Source organism: Mixophyes fleayi, chromosome 3 (genome assembly GCF_038048845.1).
Source record: "Mixophyes fleayi isolate aMixFle1 chromosome 3, aMixFle1.hap1, whole genome shotgun sequence".
NCBI lineage: Eukaryota > Metazoa > Chordata > Amphibia > Anura > Limnodynastidae > Mixophyes > Mixophyes fleayi.
In genome coordinates, this window is record NC_134404.1 from 12321530 (window position 1) to 12335633 (window position 14104).

The 14104-nt window shown below is 42.8% G+C and overlaps 2 protein-coding genes across 2 annotated transcripts in view; both read right to left on the reverse strand.

Annotated features, from left to right (window-relative positions):
* LOC142143338 (major histocompatibility complex class I-related protein 1-like) overlaps positions 1-14104 on the reverse strand; it is a 719063-nt gene that overhangs the window by 265695 nt on the left and 439264 nt on the right. The gene's annotated exons all lie outside the window — the stretch shown is intronic.
* The window catches only part of LOC142143339 (class I histocompatibility antigen, F10 alpha chain-like), a 34385-nt gene that overhangs the window by 19399 nt on the left and 882 nt on the right, over positions 1-14104 (reverse strand). The window contains exon 2 of the mRNA XM_075201105.1: positions 8574-8834. Within this exon, the coding sequence (XP_075057206.1) occupies positions 8574-8834 (261 nt within the window). The remainder of the gene's footprint in view (positions 1-8573; positions 8835-14104) is intronic.

Consider the following 14104-nt stretch of genomic DNA (forward strand, 5'->3'; position numbering starts at 1 on the left):
AGTATTGCGTTACTATTAGTGAATTGTAAACAAGTGTAGACAAGCATTTCTTCTCCCGTTGTGGTTGAACTACAGCTACAAGCAGTGTATGTGTGCATGCGTGTGAATTCACGTGTGTCACATGTTACAGAACAACTAGAGAGTATTGTGCTACTATTAGTGATTTGTAAATGGGTGTATGCAATCTTTGCTTCTCCCACTGTGGAATAACTCTGACAGCCATAGCTTGACAACCCCTGGAGGTTGTAGTCATATGTCAGCTAGAGAACCACCAACTGCTGGAACCTGGTTTACAGAGATAACCGGCTACTGTGGCTTATCTTCAAAAGACAGAATTATAAAATAACTCTCTCTGCCAGGTGTCAAATATTTCCATAGCAATAAAATTGCACATTTTTTTTAGCGCTATTGCAAGTACTTGTACACCTCCCGAAGCACACTATTCACATAATAACTGACAGATTATCTTAATCCTGTGTGATTTCCTAACTAGATGCAAATTTGCTTCAATATCTCAATGCCCCTTTTACAATGGTGGAGATAGATGCAGCAATTTGGTAATTTCCCAATAATAAGGCCCCTGGTGTCCATGGGTTTCCTGTGGAATTATACAAAAAATGTGGGGAATTTTTTTGTTCCTCACACACCTTGAAACTTTTAACAATTTATAAACTGCAGCCTTAATACAGCTGCCTTTACCAGATGCCTTAATTGTTGTTATTCCAAAACAAGGCAAGAATCAGTTGCTTCCCGAACCTTAACCCATTTCTTTACTTGCCACAGACAATAAAATTTTTGCCAAATTACTGTCAATAAGAGTAAATAATGAAATATCCTAAAAATTCACCCAGACCAGACCGGTTTTATAGCCGGGAAATCCTCCTTGATACAACTAAGGGGTTTACTCACTTACAGATGCCGCTGGCTCCCGGCAATGAGGCAGTGGAAGTGTCTTTGGATGCGGTCAATGCCTCTGACTCCATGGAGTGGGGCCTTTTCTGGGAGGTCATGGTAACTGTGAGTGAGGTATGTTATCATTTTAAATGTATTTACTGTCATATTTATAGACAGAATATTATATTTGTCCAAAAGCAATCATAACTAGATAATGTTATAAGACAAATAATGTTCAAATTTGTTTTTATTTCCATTAAGAGTCGTAGGATAAATAAGAAGTTAAAAGATTCAGTGGAGACGAAATCCTCAAAAAATAATATATTGAATATCATTCAATAACATGGAATTTGATAACAAAGCTGTACATAACTCAAATTATTTAAGGTGACATGATGATTGGACTCTTTAGTAGTTCTTGAATGTGTGTTCGGGGTAGGAAATATAAATGATATCTATTTTCAGGCGACATATTGCTTACACAGTCCTACACTTATCTCCCAAATCTGTACAACACCCTTGATTCATATTCCATTCTGGCAGGTCATAAAACATTTTTAAAATAAGTCGGAGGCACTACCCATTCATACCCCCATTATGATAAATCACACACATATCTTGACCCTTGCCTCTCTAGCCCAATGAACAGCAATCACGTTTGCTCCTGTACCCTTGAGTCCCGGCCACGTGGCCCAATTTTTCCTCCTTCTAACAGTGTGGTAAGAATCTGATGCAAAGTCTCTCTGCACCTGCAGGCCCAACAAGCTATTAGACTCACAGGGTGATGTGCTGAGGAAGGGCTAGTAAGGCACTAGCCCAGCAGGAGCCAAAAACTTCAACGCCTGGGCTCTCCAATACAACAACCTTTGTACTGTCCATACTGAACCCTGTTGAGTCCCTCATTTTGAAAACAGTTAGATTTCCCAGATTCCCAGTACTAGACCATGGGTGGGCTTAGATACATCACCCCTCAGGGATTGGCAGCTGTCATAAGGGGCTGTTACAAAGCTGTCCCTTCACAAGACCACACACCTGCTGTTATGACTCCACACTGGTCATAGCCCAGAATAATGTGGAACTAATTAAGCTAACTGAGGGGTTGGGTCCTGATAAAGGCTTGATAACTCACAGTTTAACCTTTGAGATGCTTTTTCCTGAGATTCAGCTTCCAGCTGATTGAAACTTCCTGCCTCAGTGTTGAGACAGGATACTGCAGCCATTTCAGGCCCTGTGATTGGGGCCCTTCCGAGAATTGCCCATAATCCACCTGACAACATAACAATATAAGCAACTACAACTCTCAACCTTCGCCACAGAAAACAGTGCATGCAAATACATATATAGGATAGAGTTAAAATAAATGTATACATGTCAACATTGTAATAATGTTATGGTAATACCATTTATAATTACAACAACCCTTGTATCATAAATACATTAATTATTATTATTATTATTATTATTATTATTATTATGCTTTTGAAACAATACTGGCTCCACCTGGTGTTGATGTGTCTGAATCTTATCCGGGGGTAAAAACACCATTTGGGCCCTGCAGTCAAACAACTATCCGAGAAACACCATCCGTTGAGAAGGAACCATGCTGGACTTCTTGAAATTCATGATCCAGCTGTGTTTATCCAAGAAATCTACAGTGAACGGCAGATGTGTTTGCAGGTGAACTGCGGAATCCGTTTTTAGTAAGTGGCCATCCAGGTAGGAAATGACCACTACCCCTTGCAACCTTAACTGCGCAGCTATCACTTTTGTAAAAACCTGGGGAGCTGTGGCCAGCCCAAAGGGGAGAGCCTGGAACTGATAATGATCCTGCTCTACTGCAAACCTCAGCAAGTTGTGATGACCCTGCCATTGGATACAGGTAAGTATACATCTTTTATATCCAGGGGAACTTGGAACTCGTCGTTTTCCATGGAATTTATAACTGAATGGATGAATTCCATCCAGAAGCTGGGTACCATCAGATGAGGGTTTTTAGATTGAAATTTCAACAGTCAGGCTCCCACCCCCAACCTGTCTGTTAGGGATGACTGGGAAATATGTGGATTGCTTTTCGAATGGTTTGGACAATGGATGGCATGCTGTCCAAGCCTGTCTACCCTGTTAACCTGCCCCTCGCTGAGGGGTAGCCTGATTGCTTTGTGGTGCACCTTTGGAGCGACCACCAAAGTGAAAGGACCGAAAATGCTTACCTTTGGGTTTGGCAGAAAGGAGCTCTTACCCCTGTGGCTTGGGAACTGTACTTTTCCAACTCCTGTCCAAATAGGATTGATCTGTCATAAGGGAGGGACTCAAGAGCTCTCTTTTGAATTCAGTGTCTGCATAACAAGATCTGTGCCACAGTATACGTCTACACACCACTGCCAATGAGGAAGTCAACGTCCTGCAGCCTCTTTAATATGGTCGTCAATTCATCTCTGGCTATGCCGGACTGAATGCCCTCACTTAGAGCACAAGCCCATTTTTCCACTGCATTGATTACCCATGCCGAAGCCATACCAGGGCACAGGGAAGAACCAGAGGCTAAATAAATGGACTTCAAAATATCCTGACATTTTTTGTATGTGCTGTATTTAGCCAAATCTACATCTACACTAGGGTAAGTCTTCCACGAGGCAACCTCCACGTCTGGAAAGTAATAGTACAGACAATACCTTCTATGTATCTGAAACCTACTATCAGGTTTGAGCCTGGATTCTTGCCAAAGATCTAACAACTTGGGTGAGGATGGAAAAGACACCATTCTCTTTTTGATCCTTTTAAACATAGATGTTTGGGGGGGGCTGTCTGTTCTAGGTCCGAAATATTAACGAACTGCCTAATTGCCAGAATCAGGGCTTCCACCCCTAGCCCCCCCGAAGGATTGTCCTCCCAGACTGACTCATCCTGCACTGCCCCAAATTCCTGTTAATTATTGAATTGAGGTGTTTCAATCAGACCAGTTGCCAGAGGTGTATAAAATCAAGCACATAGGCATGAAGTCTCCATTTGCAAACATTTGTGATGCAAAATGGGTCAAGAGCTCAGTGACTTCAAGCGTGGTACTGTAATAGGATGCCACCTTATAGCAAGATGATTCGTGAAATTTTGTCCCTGCTGGATATTTCACAGTCATCTGTAAGTGATATTATTAGGAAGTAGAAGCATTTAGGAACAACAGCAACTCAGCCACAAAGCGAAAGACCACGTAAAATCACAAAGCAGGGTCAACAACTACTAAGGCGCATGGTGCGTAAAAGTCGCCAATGTTCTGCTGATTCCACAGCTGAAGAGTTCCAAACTTCCACTGGCATCATTGTAAGCACAAAAACTTTGTGGCGGGAGCTTAATGGAATGGCTGCATGCAAGCCTCGCATTAAGACCAATGCCAAGCGTCGGATGGAATAGTGTAAAGCACACAGACACTGGACTGTGGACAAATCACGCTTCTCTGTTTGGCAGTCAGATGGGCAAGTCTAGGTTTGGTGGATTCCGAGAGAAAGTTAACTGTGAAGTTTGGTAGAGGAGGGATAATGGTGTGGGGCTGTTTTTCATTGTTTGGTTTAGCCCCCTTATCTCCAGTGAAAGGCTTAATGCTTCAGCATACCAAGTCATTTTGGACAATGCTATGCTTCCAACTTTGTGCAACAGTTTGGGGAAGGCCCTTTTCTATACCAACATGACTGTGCCCCAGTGCACAAAGCAAGGACTACAAAGATATGGTTTGAGGAGTTCGGTGTGGAAAAACTTGACTTGCCCGCACAAAGCCCTGACCTCAACCCCATCGAACACCTTTGGGATGAACTGGAATGAAGATTGCGAGCTAGGCCTTCTTGTCTTACATCAGTGACTGACCTCATAAATGCTCTGCAGAATGAATGGGCACAAATTCCCACAGAAACACTCCAACATCTTGTGGAAAGCCTTCCATGAAGGGTGGAAGTTGTTATCGCTGCAAAAGGGGGACCAACTCCATATTAAAGTATATGTATTTGAATACAAAGTCATTACAGTCCCGGTTGGTGTAATGGTCAAGAGTCCAAATTTAGTGTATATGTATATTTATATATACCTATATACTGTATATATACACACACAGGGGTAAATGTATCATACTCCGATTTGTACAAGTCGCCGGAAATCGGCGAGTTGACAGCTAAAATTTAAAGCGGTGCTGCCTTGTAAAGGGAATTTTGCCTTTACAAGGCAGCGCCGCTTTAAATTTTAGCTGTCAACTGGCCGGTTTCCGGCGACTTGTACAAATCAGAGTATGATACATTTACCCCCCAGTGGTGGAAGGGGGGGGGGGGATGTATGGGGGTGTGCCATAATGCTACTTCTCCTATTGCCTTCATTGTAACACTATAAAATTCAATTCACGTACATTTTCCATGCTGCCACTTCTAAATGTCCACTTTGATCACTGAATACAACACTATTTCAGTCTGTGAAGAGATTTATCACAGAAATGTGTCAACCTCTTATAAGAACTGAGGAATGAAATAAGCATTCAATAAGCTGAGGTTGTATTTATAACTAAGTTGCACCTCTCTAATGGGTTAAAGAGCAGGCGAGGGATGTGGGTACATCCGCTGGTATTATCTCTAGGAAGGGCTAAGGGTCGGTCTATAACAGTACTTGGCTGAGAAGGAATCTGCCTCTTGGATCCAGGAAATTGGGAGAATAATTTTTGCCTTTTCTCTTCCACCAGCATACAGTATATTTAGTGTATTTTCTATAGTGTATCTGCCTGTACTTTTCTGTGGTTTATCCCTTTGCTTTCTTCTGTCTGTTTCCTGTTTATTTTGCTCTTTCTTTTATTTTCTCTCCCCTGTGAGCTGCAGTCTCACTGCCTCACCCCCACCCATTTAGTTCCCCAGATCATTCATGTCGTCCCCCCATCCCCCACCATCTCCTTCTGCATTTTGCTTCCTGTGTCTCGGGTGCCCCAGCTGTCCCATGGAGTGTCCTGGTGCTCGCGCATTGACAGAAATATTAATCATAAACAGTTTTCTGTTACACTTATGAAAAAAAAAAGACATAAATAAAAATAAAACAGTGTTTGCACACTCGTGTATACTTTGCATATTCTGCTGCCTTAATGTTATCTTGGCCGTTGTCTAGCTTACCAATTTAAGTTTCTATTGGGTTGTGTTACAGACCAACCCTTGCTAGAAATAAGCCCCTATGCCTAGGAGGTGAGTGCATCTGGTTTTGACTGTATTTGAGAACATGGCATATAGGTCAATGTAGGACCTGCATACATTGGGGTACCCTTGATGCTGCTTTAATTTTTTTGTTCAAAATATGTACCAATGTCTCCTGTTTACATTTTTGTAGGTACACACAGCTATGCAGTGTTCAGGATAGGTGCTGACGCCAACTGCCTTTTTCTTTTAGACACATATAGGGCATTTATATGGTCATGCAGCTGGTTCTATGTATAATATGAGTTTCATCGAGAGCTTGCTTATTTCTTCTCTAGTTTGTTTCAAACTTTTACCTCCTAGTGCTTACAATGGCTTCAATACTTTCAGAATTGTACACACCTTGTTTTTACTTGTTTAGACCCCAATCCCTTGTGATTTCGCAGCAGGAGGTATGCTAGCAATGGGATCTCCACGGGTCATGGTCTGGCCACTATCTGTTCCGGCTTCGTGGATGGTGCCGTCCGGTTCTGTAAGTATAGTGTATTTTCTTTTCTTGAGGTTTTGCCTGTCTCTCTTCTAGTCGCGGACCTAACGAGCTCCAGATAGCTGGTTGAGAGTTAGCGCTGGTATTTGTCTCGCTACAGATGGCTTGGGCTCATGACGGCAGGATTTGGTTTTCCAAATTCTAGCGGGGCATATGTTGGTGGGTGATCGTCTCTACAGTGGTCATTATGTGGGCATGTTCGCCTTTCCTGGGAGGGCTTGATGCATGTCCAGATGCAAGGCTGGTCATAACTGGTTGAGTGGTATATTCATTCTGCGGCCTTTTATTTTGACACAGGGCCTCACGAGTACATGGGGCGTTATACATATATACACATGATTCCATGACCTGTAACTGTCACCCTGGCCTGGGATGTGGTTTTCTTATGTAATGCAACAAAAATAATAAGCACAACATATACGCCCTTACGTGGGCTTTGATTCGCAGTGTCGGGTGTTTATGCCCTATTGTTACTTTGGAGATTATGACCACATGCTGCTTTGTATTTAATACAGAAGCCATCTGGCACAATTCACTCTCTAGCCTTAGTGACACCCCAGTTTTGCGGTTTGCAGAAATTGGATCCGGGAGATACCATGATTCATGTGGATTGATCAAATACTAAATAATTTATGCTCTGGGTCATTATGGCTTATGTAATCGTCATAGCAAGTGGCTCAGAAGGTATAACTTTTACTTTGGGGAAGCTATTAATTGATCTTTTGTTGCTATACACCTCTCATTAATAAAGTGTAAGATGCATTGCATGGAAGAGGAGCTCATAGTCCCCTGTACATATGCTTTGTGACATGGCAATGTATAATATAGATGAGTTACATGCTATAGAATGGCACTTACAAAGGAGAGTCCAAACTTTACATCACAGGAATATGTGTCTTTCTCCTGATACGCCCAACCTTTACTAATACAATTTCGTTTTATAAGGCTTTAGTTTTGGGCTCCAGTGCATCCAATAACTGATACAGATACATTGTATCCAATGTAATAACCTGGGGTGTCATGCAGAATATAGCTAAGTAATGCGCGTTCCCAACCCTTCTACTCCCTCATAACTAGTTTTCTGCGTGGGCTGGTTCTGCTTTGCCTGCTAGTATATGTTGGGGCCCTGCTTCTGTCTGGCAGCTTGTTCAGCTGTCATGGTGGGCAGGCCAGATGGACGTGCTGATCTCTGGGGGGTTGTTTCAGGTCAATGTACCCAGTGAAAATGGAGGTTTGCACGAGTGCATGCTTTTCATTTGAGCTGATTGTGGGAGGACAATTAGCCCACTATGTGAAGGAACTGCTAGGGGCACTTGTTGGAGTACCCCCATGGTGTATTGCAAGAACACTGCCCCCCAGAAGAGAGTGTGGAAATTTGAATGGAGGCACTAAAACCCAAGTACAGAGTTGAGAAGCACCTACATAATTCATTATATATACACCCTCACAAGACATACTATATGTGTATACAGTGAAGCGTGTATGTTACATCTATACATGCAGGTATTGTGTATGCTGTGTGTGTGTGTGTGTGTGTGTGTGTGCGTAGAGTAGTGTGTATATTATATGTCATACTTGCCAACTCTCCTGGAATGTCTGGGAGACTCACGAAATTCGGGTCGGACTCACGGACTCCCAGAAGAGCTGGCAAACCTCCCACATCCCGCAATTTCGGGGCTAAAATGATGCGATTTGTGGTGAATTGCGTCATTTTGGCCCCGCCCCCCGCAACAAAATGGCATATTTTCCGCGGGGACGGGGCCAAAATGACGCAATTCGCCGAGCCCAGCCCCCTCCCACCCTCTAGACATGCCCCTCTCCCGGATACAACTTGCCAAAAGTAGGCAAGTATGTTATGTGTATGGTACAATGTAATGTCTATACTATGTACATTGTATAAAAGTGTATGTTGTGTGTGTGTGTGTGTGTGTGTGTGTGTGTGTGTATAATGTGCGTATGTAGTGTCTTGAGTGTAATTTGTATCTCACCTCCAGTCTGGTTGAAGCGACTCATCGCTATCTTCACATTGTGTCTGAACACAGCTTCATTTCCTTTACAGACCTGTGTCCGTTCCTCCCAGTAATTCGGATCCACATTACTCATCCACCGAGCCACAGGACGTACGATACCAGACTCACTGTTATAAGTTACAAACTGTTGATCATCCACATAGCCAACTTCAGTGTACTCAGGCATTCCCCATCCTGGACCTGAGACCATCGAGTAGTAATGCCGCACACTATGACTGTCTGAGAGAAACATACAGACTGTTACATATCACATTAGCCACAGGGGAACTGACCACATCAATATAATAAACAGAAGTGGTTAGCACTTCTGCCTTACAGCATTGGGGTCAAGAGTTCAATTCCTGACTATGGCCTTATCTGTGAGTAGTTTGTATGTTCTCCCCGTGTTTGCGTGGGTTTCCTCTGGGTGCTTCGGTTTCCTCCCACACTCCAAAAACAGACTGGTAGGTTAATTGGCGACTAACAAAATTGACCCTAGTCTGTGTCTCTCTGTCTCTGTCTGTGTTAAGGAATTTAGACTGTAAGTCCCAATGGGGCAGGGACTGATGTGAGCGAGTTCTCTGTACAGCGCTGGGAATTAGTGGCGCTATATAGATAAATAGTAATAATAATAACTTGTATACTTACATTTATCCTATAGTATGTAGGGTCCCCACAGCAGGGGCAGACTGAGCTGGAGGGCATATCATCATCATCATCATCACCATTTATTTATATAGCGCCACTGATTCCGCAGCGCTGTACAGAGAACTCATTCACATCAGTCCCTGCCCCACTGGAGCTTACAGTCGAAATCCCCTAACATACACACACACACACACAGACAGAGAGACTAGGGTCAATTGTTGATAGCAGCCAATTAACCTACTAGTATATTTTTGGAGTGTGGGAGGAAACCGGAGCACCTGGAGGAAACCCACACAAACACAGGGAGAACATACAAACTCCACACAGATAAGGCCATGGTCGTGAATTAAACTCATGACCCCAGTGCTGTAAGGCAGAAGTGCTAACCACTGAACCACCGTGCTGCCCTAATTAACCCCAGCTTGACAGTCCCCCAATATACTGCTGAGCCAAGTCTCATGCTATGTGCTAAAATTTGCCAACCAGTCCCTGACAGCTAACACATATTCCAGTCCAGCTCTGATGGTGTCTCTAAATGCTGAAAACGCCTTTGATAGTGTTTTTTAAAACAAAACGTAATCCTTTCACTGGCTATAACTGGTTGCTTGGGGACAAACTCATACCCACTGAAAACTGACCAAGCCAAGGAGATGGTGGCCTTGTGGCTGATGACGGAATAGTGCTACATCTTGACTAGTGACCTCTTATGATAAAGAACAACGACCTTACAGGGCTGGGGATGAGGAGGCCGAGTCTCAACCCCCCGTGCTAAATGTTGCCAGCCAGCATATGACTAATAACCCACATGGTTTGAAGTTGTGTTTTAAAAACAGAGAAGGTGATCACATCATGGGATCCAAAATAAAGTAATGTATACTAGTATACAGAGAGTGACAGGTGTATAATACATGTACAGTATATGATGATGGTAATAACAGGTACAGTAATGTATACTAGTATACAGAGAGTGACAGATGTATAATACATGTACAGTATATGATGATAGTAATAACAGGTACAGTAATGTATACTAGTATACAGAGAGTGACAGGTGTATAATACATGTACAGTATATGATGATGGTAATAACAGGTACAGTAATGTATACTAGTATACAGAGAGTGACCGGTGTATAATACATGTACAGTATATGATGATGGTAATAATAGGTACAGTAATGTATACTAGTATACAGAGAGTGACAGGTGTATAATACATGTACAGTATATGATGATGGTAATAACAGGTAAAGTAATGTATAATAGTATACAGAGAGTGACAGGTGTATAATACATGAACAGTATATGATGATGGTAATAACAGGTACAGTAATGTATACTAGTATACAGAGAGTGACAGATGAAACCAACCATGCATGCTGGTTATTCCCATATCCAGTTTCACGGCAGTACTCATGCCAGCGGCCCACCTCCTGTTGATTTGACCAATGCCTACTGACAATTTTGAAATCTACCACATAAGGCCACTTTGAGAAGAGTTACACGAGCAATAGTTTATAGACACCAGTTTACAGAGTCTAGCACAATACAGTGGCAATAGGTTGCTCCCAGGAAGCTGCTTACATAGGCCTGAAATTGAGGTAACAAGCTTCAGGTGTTTAAAGGTCATTGTCTGCAGTTGATAGAAGAGTTAAGAGTTATAAAAATCCTGCAGTGTGGTTTTGCTGGATCCTAGTCCTAGCACAGTTAGAAAAGGCCATAACATATTGTTGCACTGCTTGTCAGATCGTTGTTCACCAATAATTGTCCACATTGAGCAGTTACAAATAGTCTAGTCTTGTATTTCTTCTGAATCTTGGGGAACACGTGACCAGGGGCGGGCTGGCCCGGGGGGCAGGGGGGCATCGGCCCCCTGGGCCGCTCGGTCAGGCCGCTATTAGGGCCGGGGGGTAGGCCGGCCGGCCGCCCCCCTGGCTGCAAAATACTATGCTTTCAGCCCGCGGGCGCATATGCGGCCGTATCAGCGCACAGACGGCCGCATCACATGACAGGGGATGCGGCCGCGTCATCAATGACGCGGTCGCATCCCTTTTCATGAGATGCGGCCGCCTGTGTGCCCCCCGGCCACGCCTCTCCCAGCCCGCGCCTGTACGTGACTCTTCCTGGTAGCTGCTATGGCAAGTGCATGAAAAGGCATGTAACCAAGTAGTAATAATAGTGTCATGATCTGCCTCCATCTGCAGTTCACCATCTCTCCTGTGGATGCTGCTTTGCCTATACCAGATCCTGCCTGCTCTCATTACTTCATCCTGATCACCTGTGTCAGCCTTTATTAACACTGCCTTTAGAGTTCCAGATAACCATTTGTTTGTTGTTGCTGGTCTTACTACCCACACTCTTGTGTTCTGTACCAGATTGATCTCTGTGTTTCTGACTCCTGCTTGTCTAATTGTTTTTACACCTTTTTGTGAACCTGACCTCGACTTCTTTTGATATTGCTGTTGCTTGCCCCTTGGTACTATTGTTGATCTCCTGACTTCTGACTGCAGCTTGTGAACTATTTTGACTCTGCTGTTACCTCCTGTGGATTTCCAAACATTGCAGCCATCACTTGTGATTGTGCAGCTCTACTGCAGACTACCTATTTCATTGCATCAGTTGCCTGTGATCTATTGACCTGTGCTGGCCGTGTTACCATTCCCTGTATCTAGTGTTTACCTGTGTTATCCTTGTTTAAAATAAAGACACTATTTTCATTTGCACCACTCTTTGTTGTCTTCATACTGGGAACACTGACAAAAAGAGCATTTTGGACGAATGTTTTCTGGAGAGCAAGGTGTGGTTTCAAAGGCCTCAACTTTAGGATTGTGAATGCCAGGTCAGAAAAATATGTTTGGTATTGTACAAAAAATAAGGCCCACTATGCCTGATGGGAGAAACGTTCTTTAGATGCCTTGAGGTACTCCAGGTTTTTGTGGGCCGTGCAGATCGTGAAAGGAATTGAAGAAACTTCCAATAAATGTTCGACAGCAACTTTCATGGTTGCAAGTTCCTTATCTTCAATCCCGTAATTTCTCAGATATTCAGATGGTAATATTTCCCTGGAGTAATATGCAGAAGGATGAAGAAGCAATTTTTGTCACCTTTCCTTTGTTATAAAATGGCCCATAGTGCTTTATCCAAGACATCTATTTCCAGAATGAAGAGTAATTTAGGGTCTGGACGAGCTGCTGGAGCTGTGGTAAAATATTTCTTAAAAGTGGTAAAGGTATGTTGATCTTCTGTAGACCATTGGATAATTCAAGTCTTGTGGGTTATAGCGGTAATGGAGCCAAAAATTTGGAAAAATTCCAGAAGAATTGGTGGTAGTAGTTGGCAATAAGACAATAAAGATTTGAACCACTTTAACATCTTTTGGAGGAGCTCATTCGTCAATGAACTTGGTTTTGGCAGGATGCATTTGTAACTTATGTGGGAAAGTGCTGTGAAGGAACCCCAAGTGTTCTTGTATGAAAAAAACATTTTCGGGCTTGATTATGAAATTATGTTGACGGAGATATGCTAAAACAATTTGGGCAAGTTTTAGGTATTCTGAATGAGACTGTGAGTAAATCAGATAGACATCCAAGTTGAGTACCACATCTTGGCCCAGTAGATCTGTAAATATGGCATTAATGAAGTGCATCTGCTGCGAAAAAGCTGTTTTCCATTCATCACTAGGTCTAACTCTGACCAGACAATAGGCACAGTATACCAATCTGGTAAAGAGTTTACCTGTAGTATTTTTTTCTATCAATTCTGCAATAAGAGCGAGTGGATAATGGTTGCCTTTAATCAGGTTTAAGACTCGGTAATCATGTCAGTGGATGAAAAGTTCAGATTTTTTTATCCAAAAAAGAAGGGGGCCCTTGATTTTTCCTCTGATGAAATTGTAATATAAGAATGCAATGAAACACGTAAGTCTTTTATATTTGTGTATGTTGCTGATTTTATATATTTGGATATAGCTGATTAACTTATCTAAGTTAGATACACCTATACAGTGGAGAAGTATACATGAACACGAACTGCAGACAAATGCATTTGTTACATATAGCTTACTGTGTGGATCTCCAGAACTCTATTTAGTCCTGTGTAAGGGTAAACCCTGTTGATGTATCATATGTCATAAGATCTCCTCTCATCAGTCCCTTTCCCCCATCATCTCACCCCTCCCAAATCTACATCCCACCATCATCTATGAATGCTATCTCCACCTCTCACTCCTCACTGCAACCCCCACTCGCTAATCCACCCACCTTCTCTTTCTTCACTCCAGTATTTGCAGATGAAGATCACACCCTTCTATCCTCCTCAACCCCTCCCTTGACCCCATCCCCTCTCACCTCCTCTCTCTCTCCCCCTTTCTCTCTCTGCTCCCAACCTGAGAAACGATCTTCCATGACTTATCAAATCAGCCCTTAAAAATAATTTTATTTATTCAAGCCTATCAGCCCTCCTTCTGACTCCTCTGCCTTGGCTATCACAGCCGCTCCACCCCTCGATTCAACTCTATTTGTGTCTTCCCCTTCCCTTCAGAATGTAAGCTCTGGAGAGTGGGGTCCTCTTTCCTTGTGTTCTCCATCTACTCTTGCATTGCCATCCATACCTCAAGGCCTACTTCTCTAGGCCTGTTTTCTTGAGCCCAGGCCTACTTCACATTGGACATAACGATCACTCTCACTCACTGTCTGCATTATCAAGTTATCTGTGTATAATTTGTTGGATTGGGGCCATATTCTATATTTATATATGACCAGAGACCTTATTCTATATTCATATATCATAGGGGGCATATTATTTATGTATATAGGATCATGGGCCTTATTCTTTATTTAGGATCGGGGCTAATACTTGTGGAAC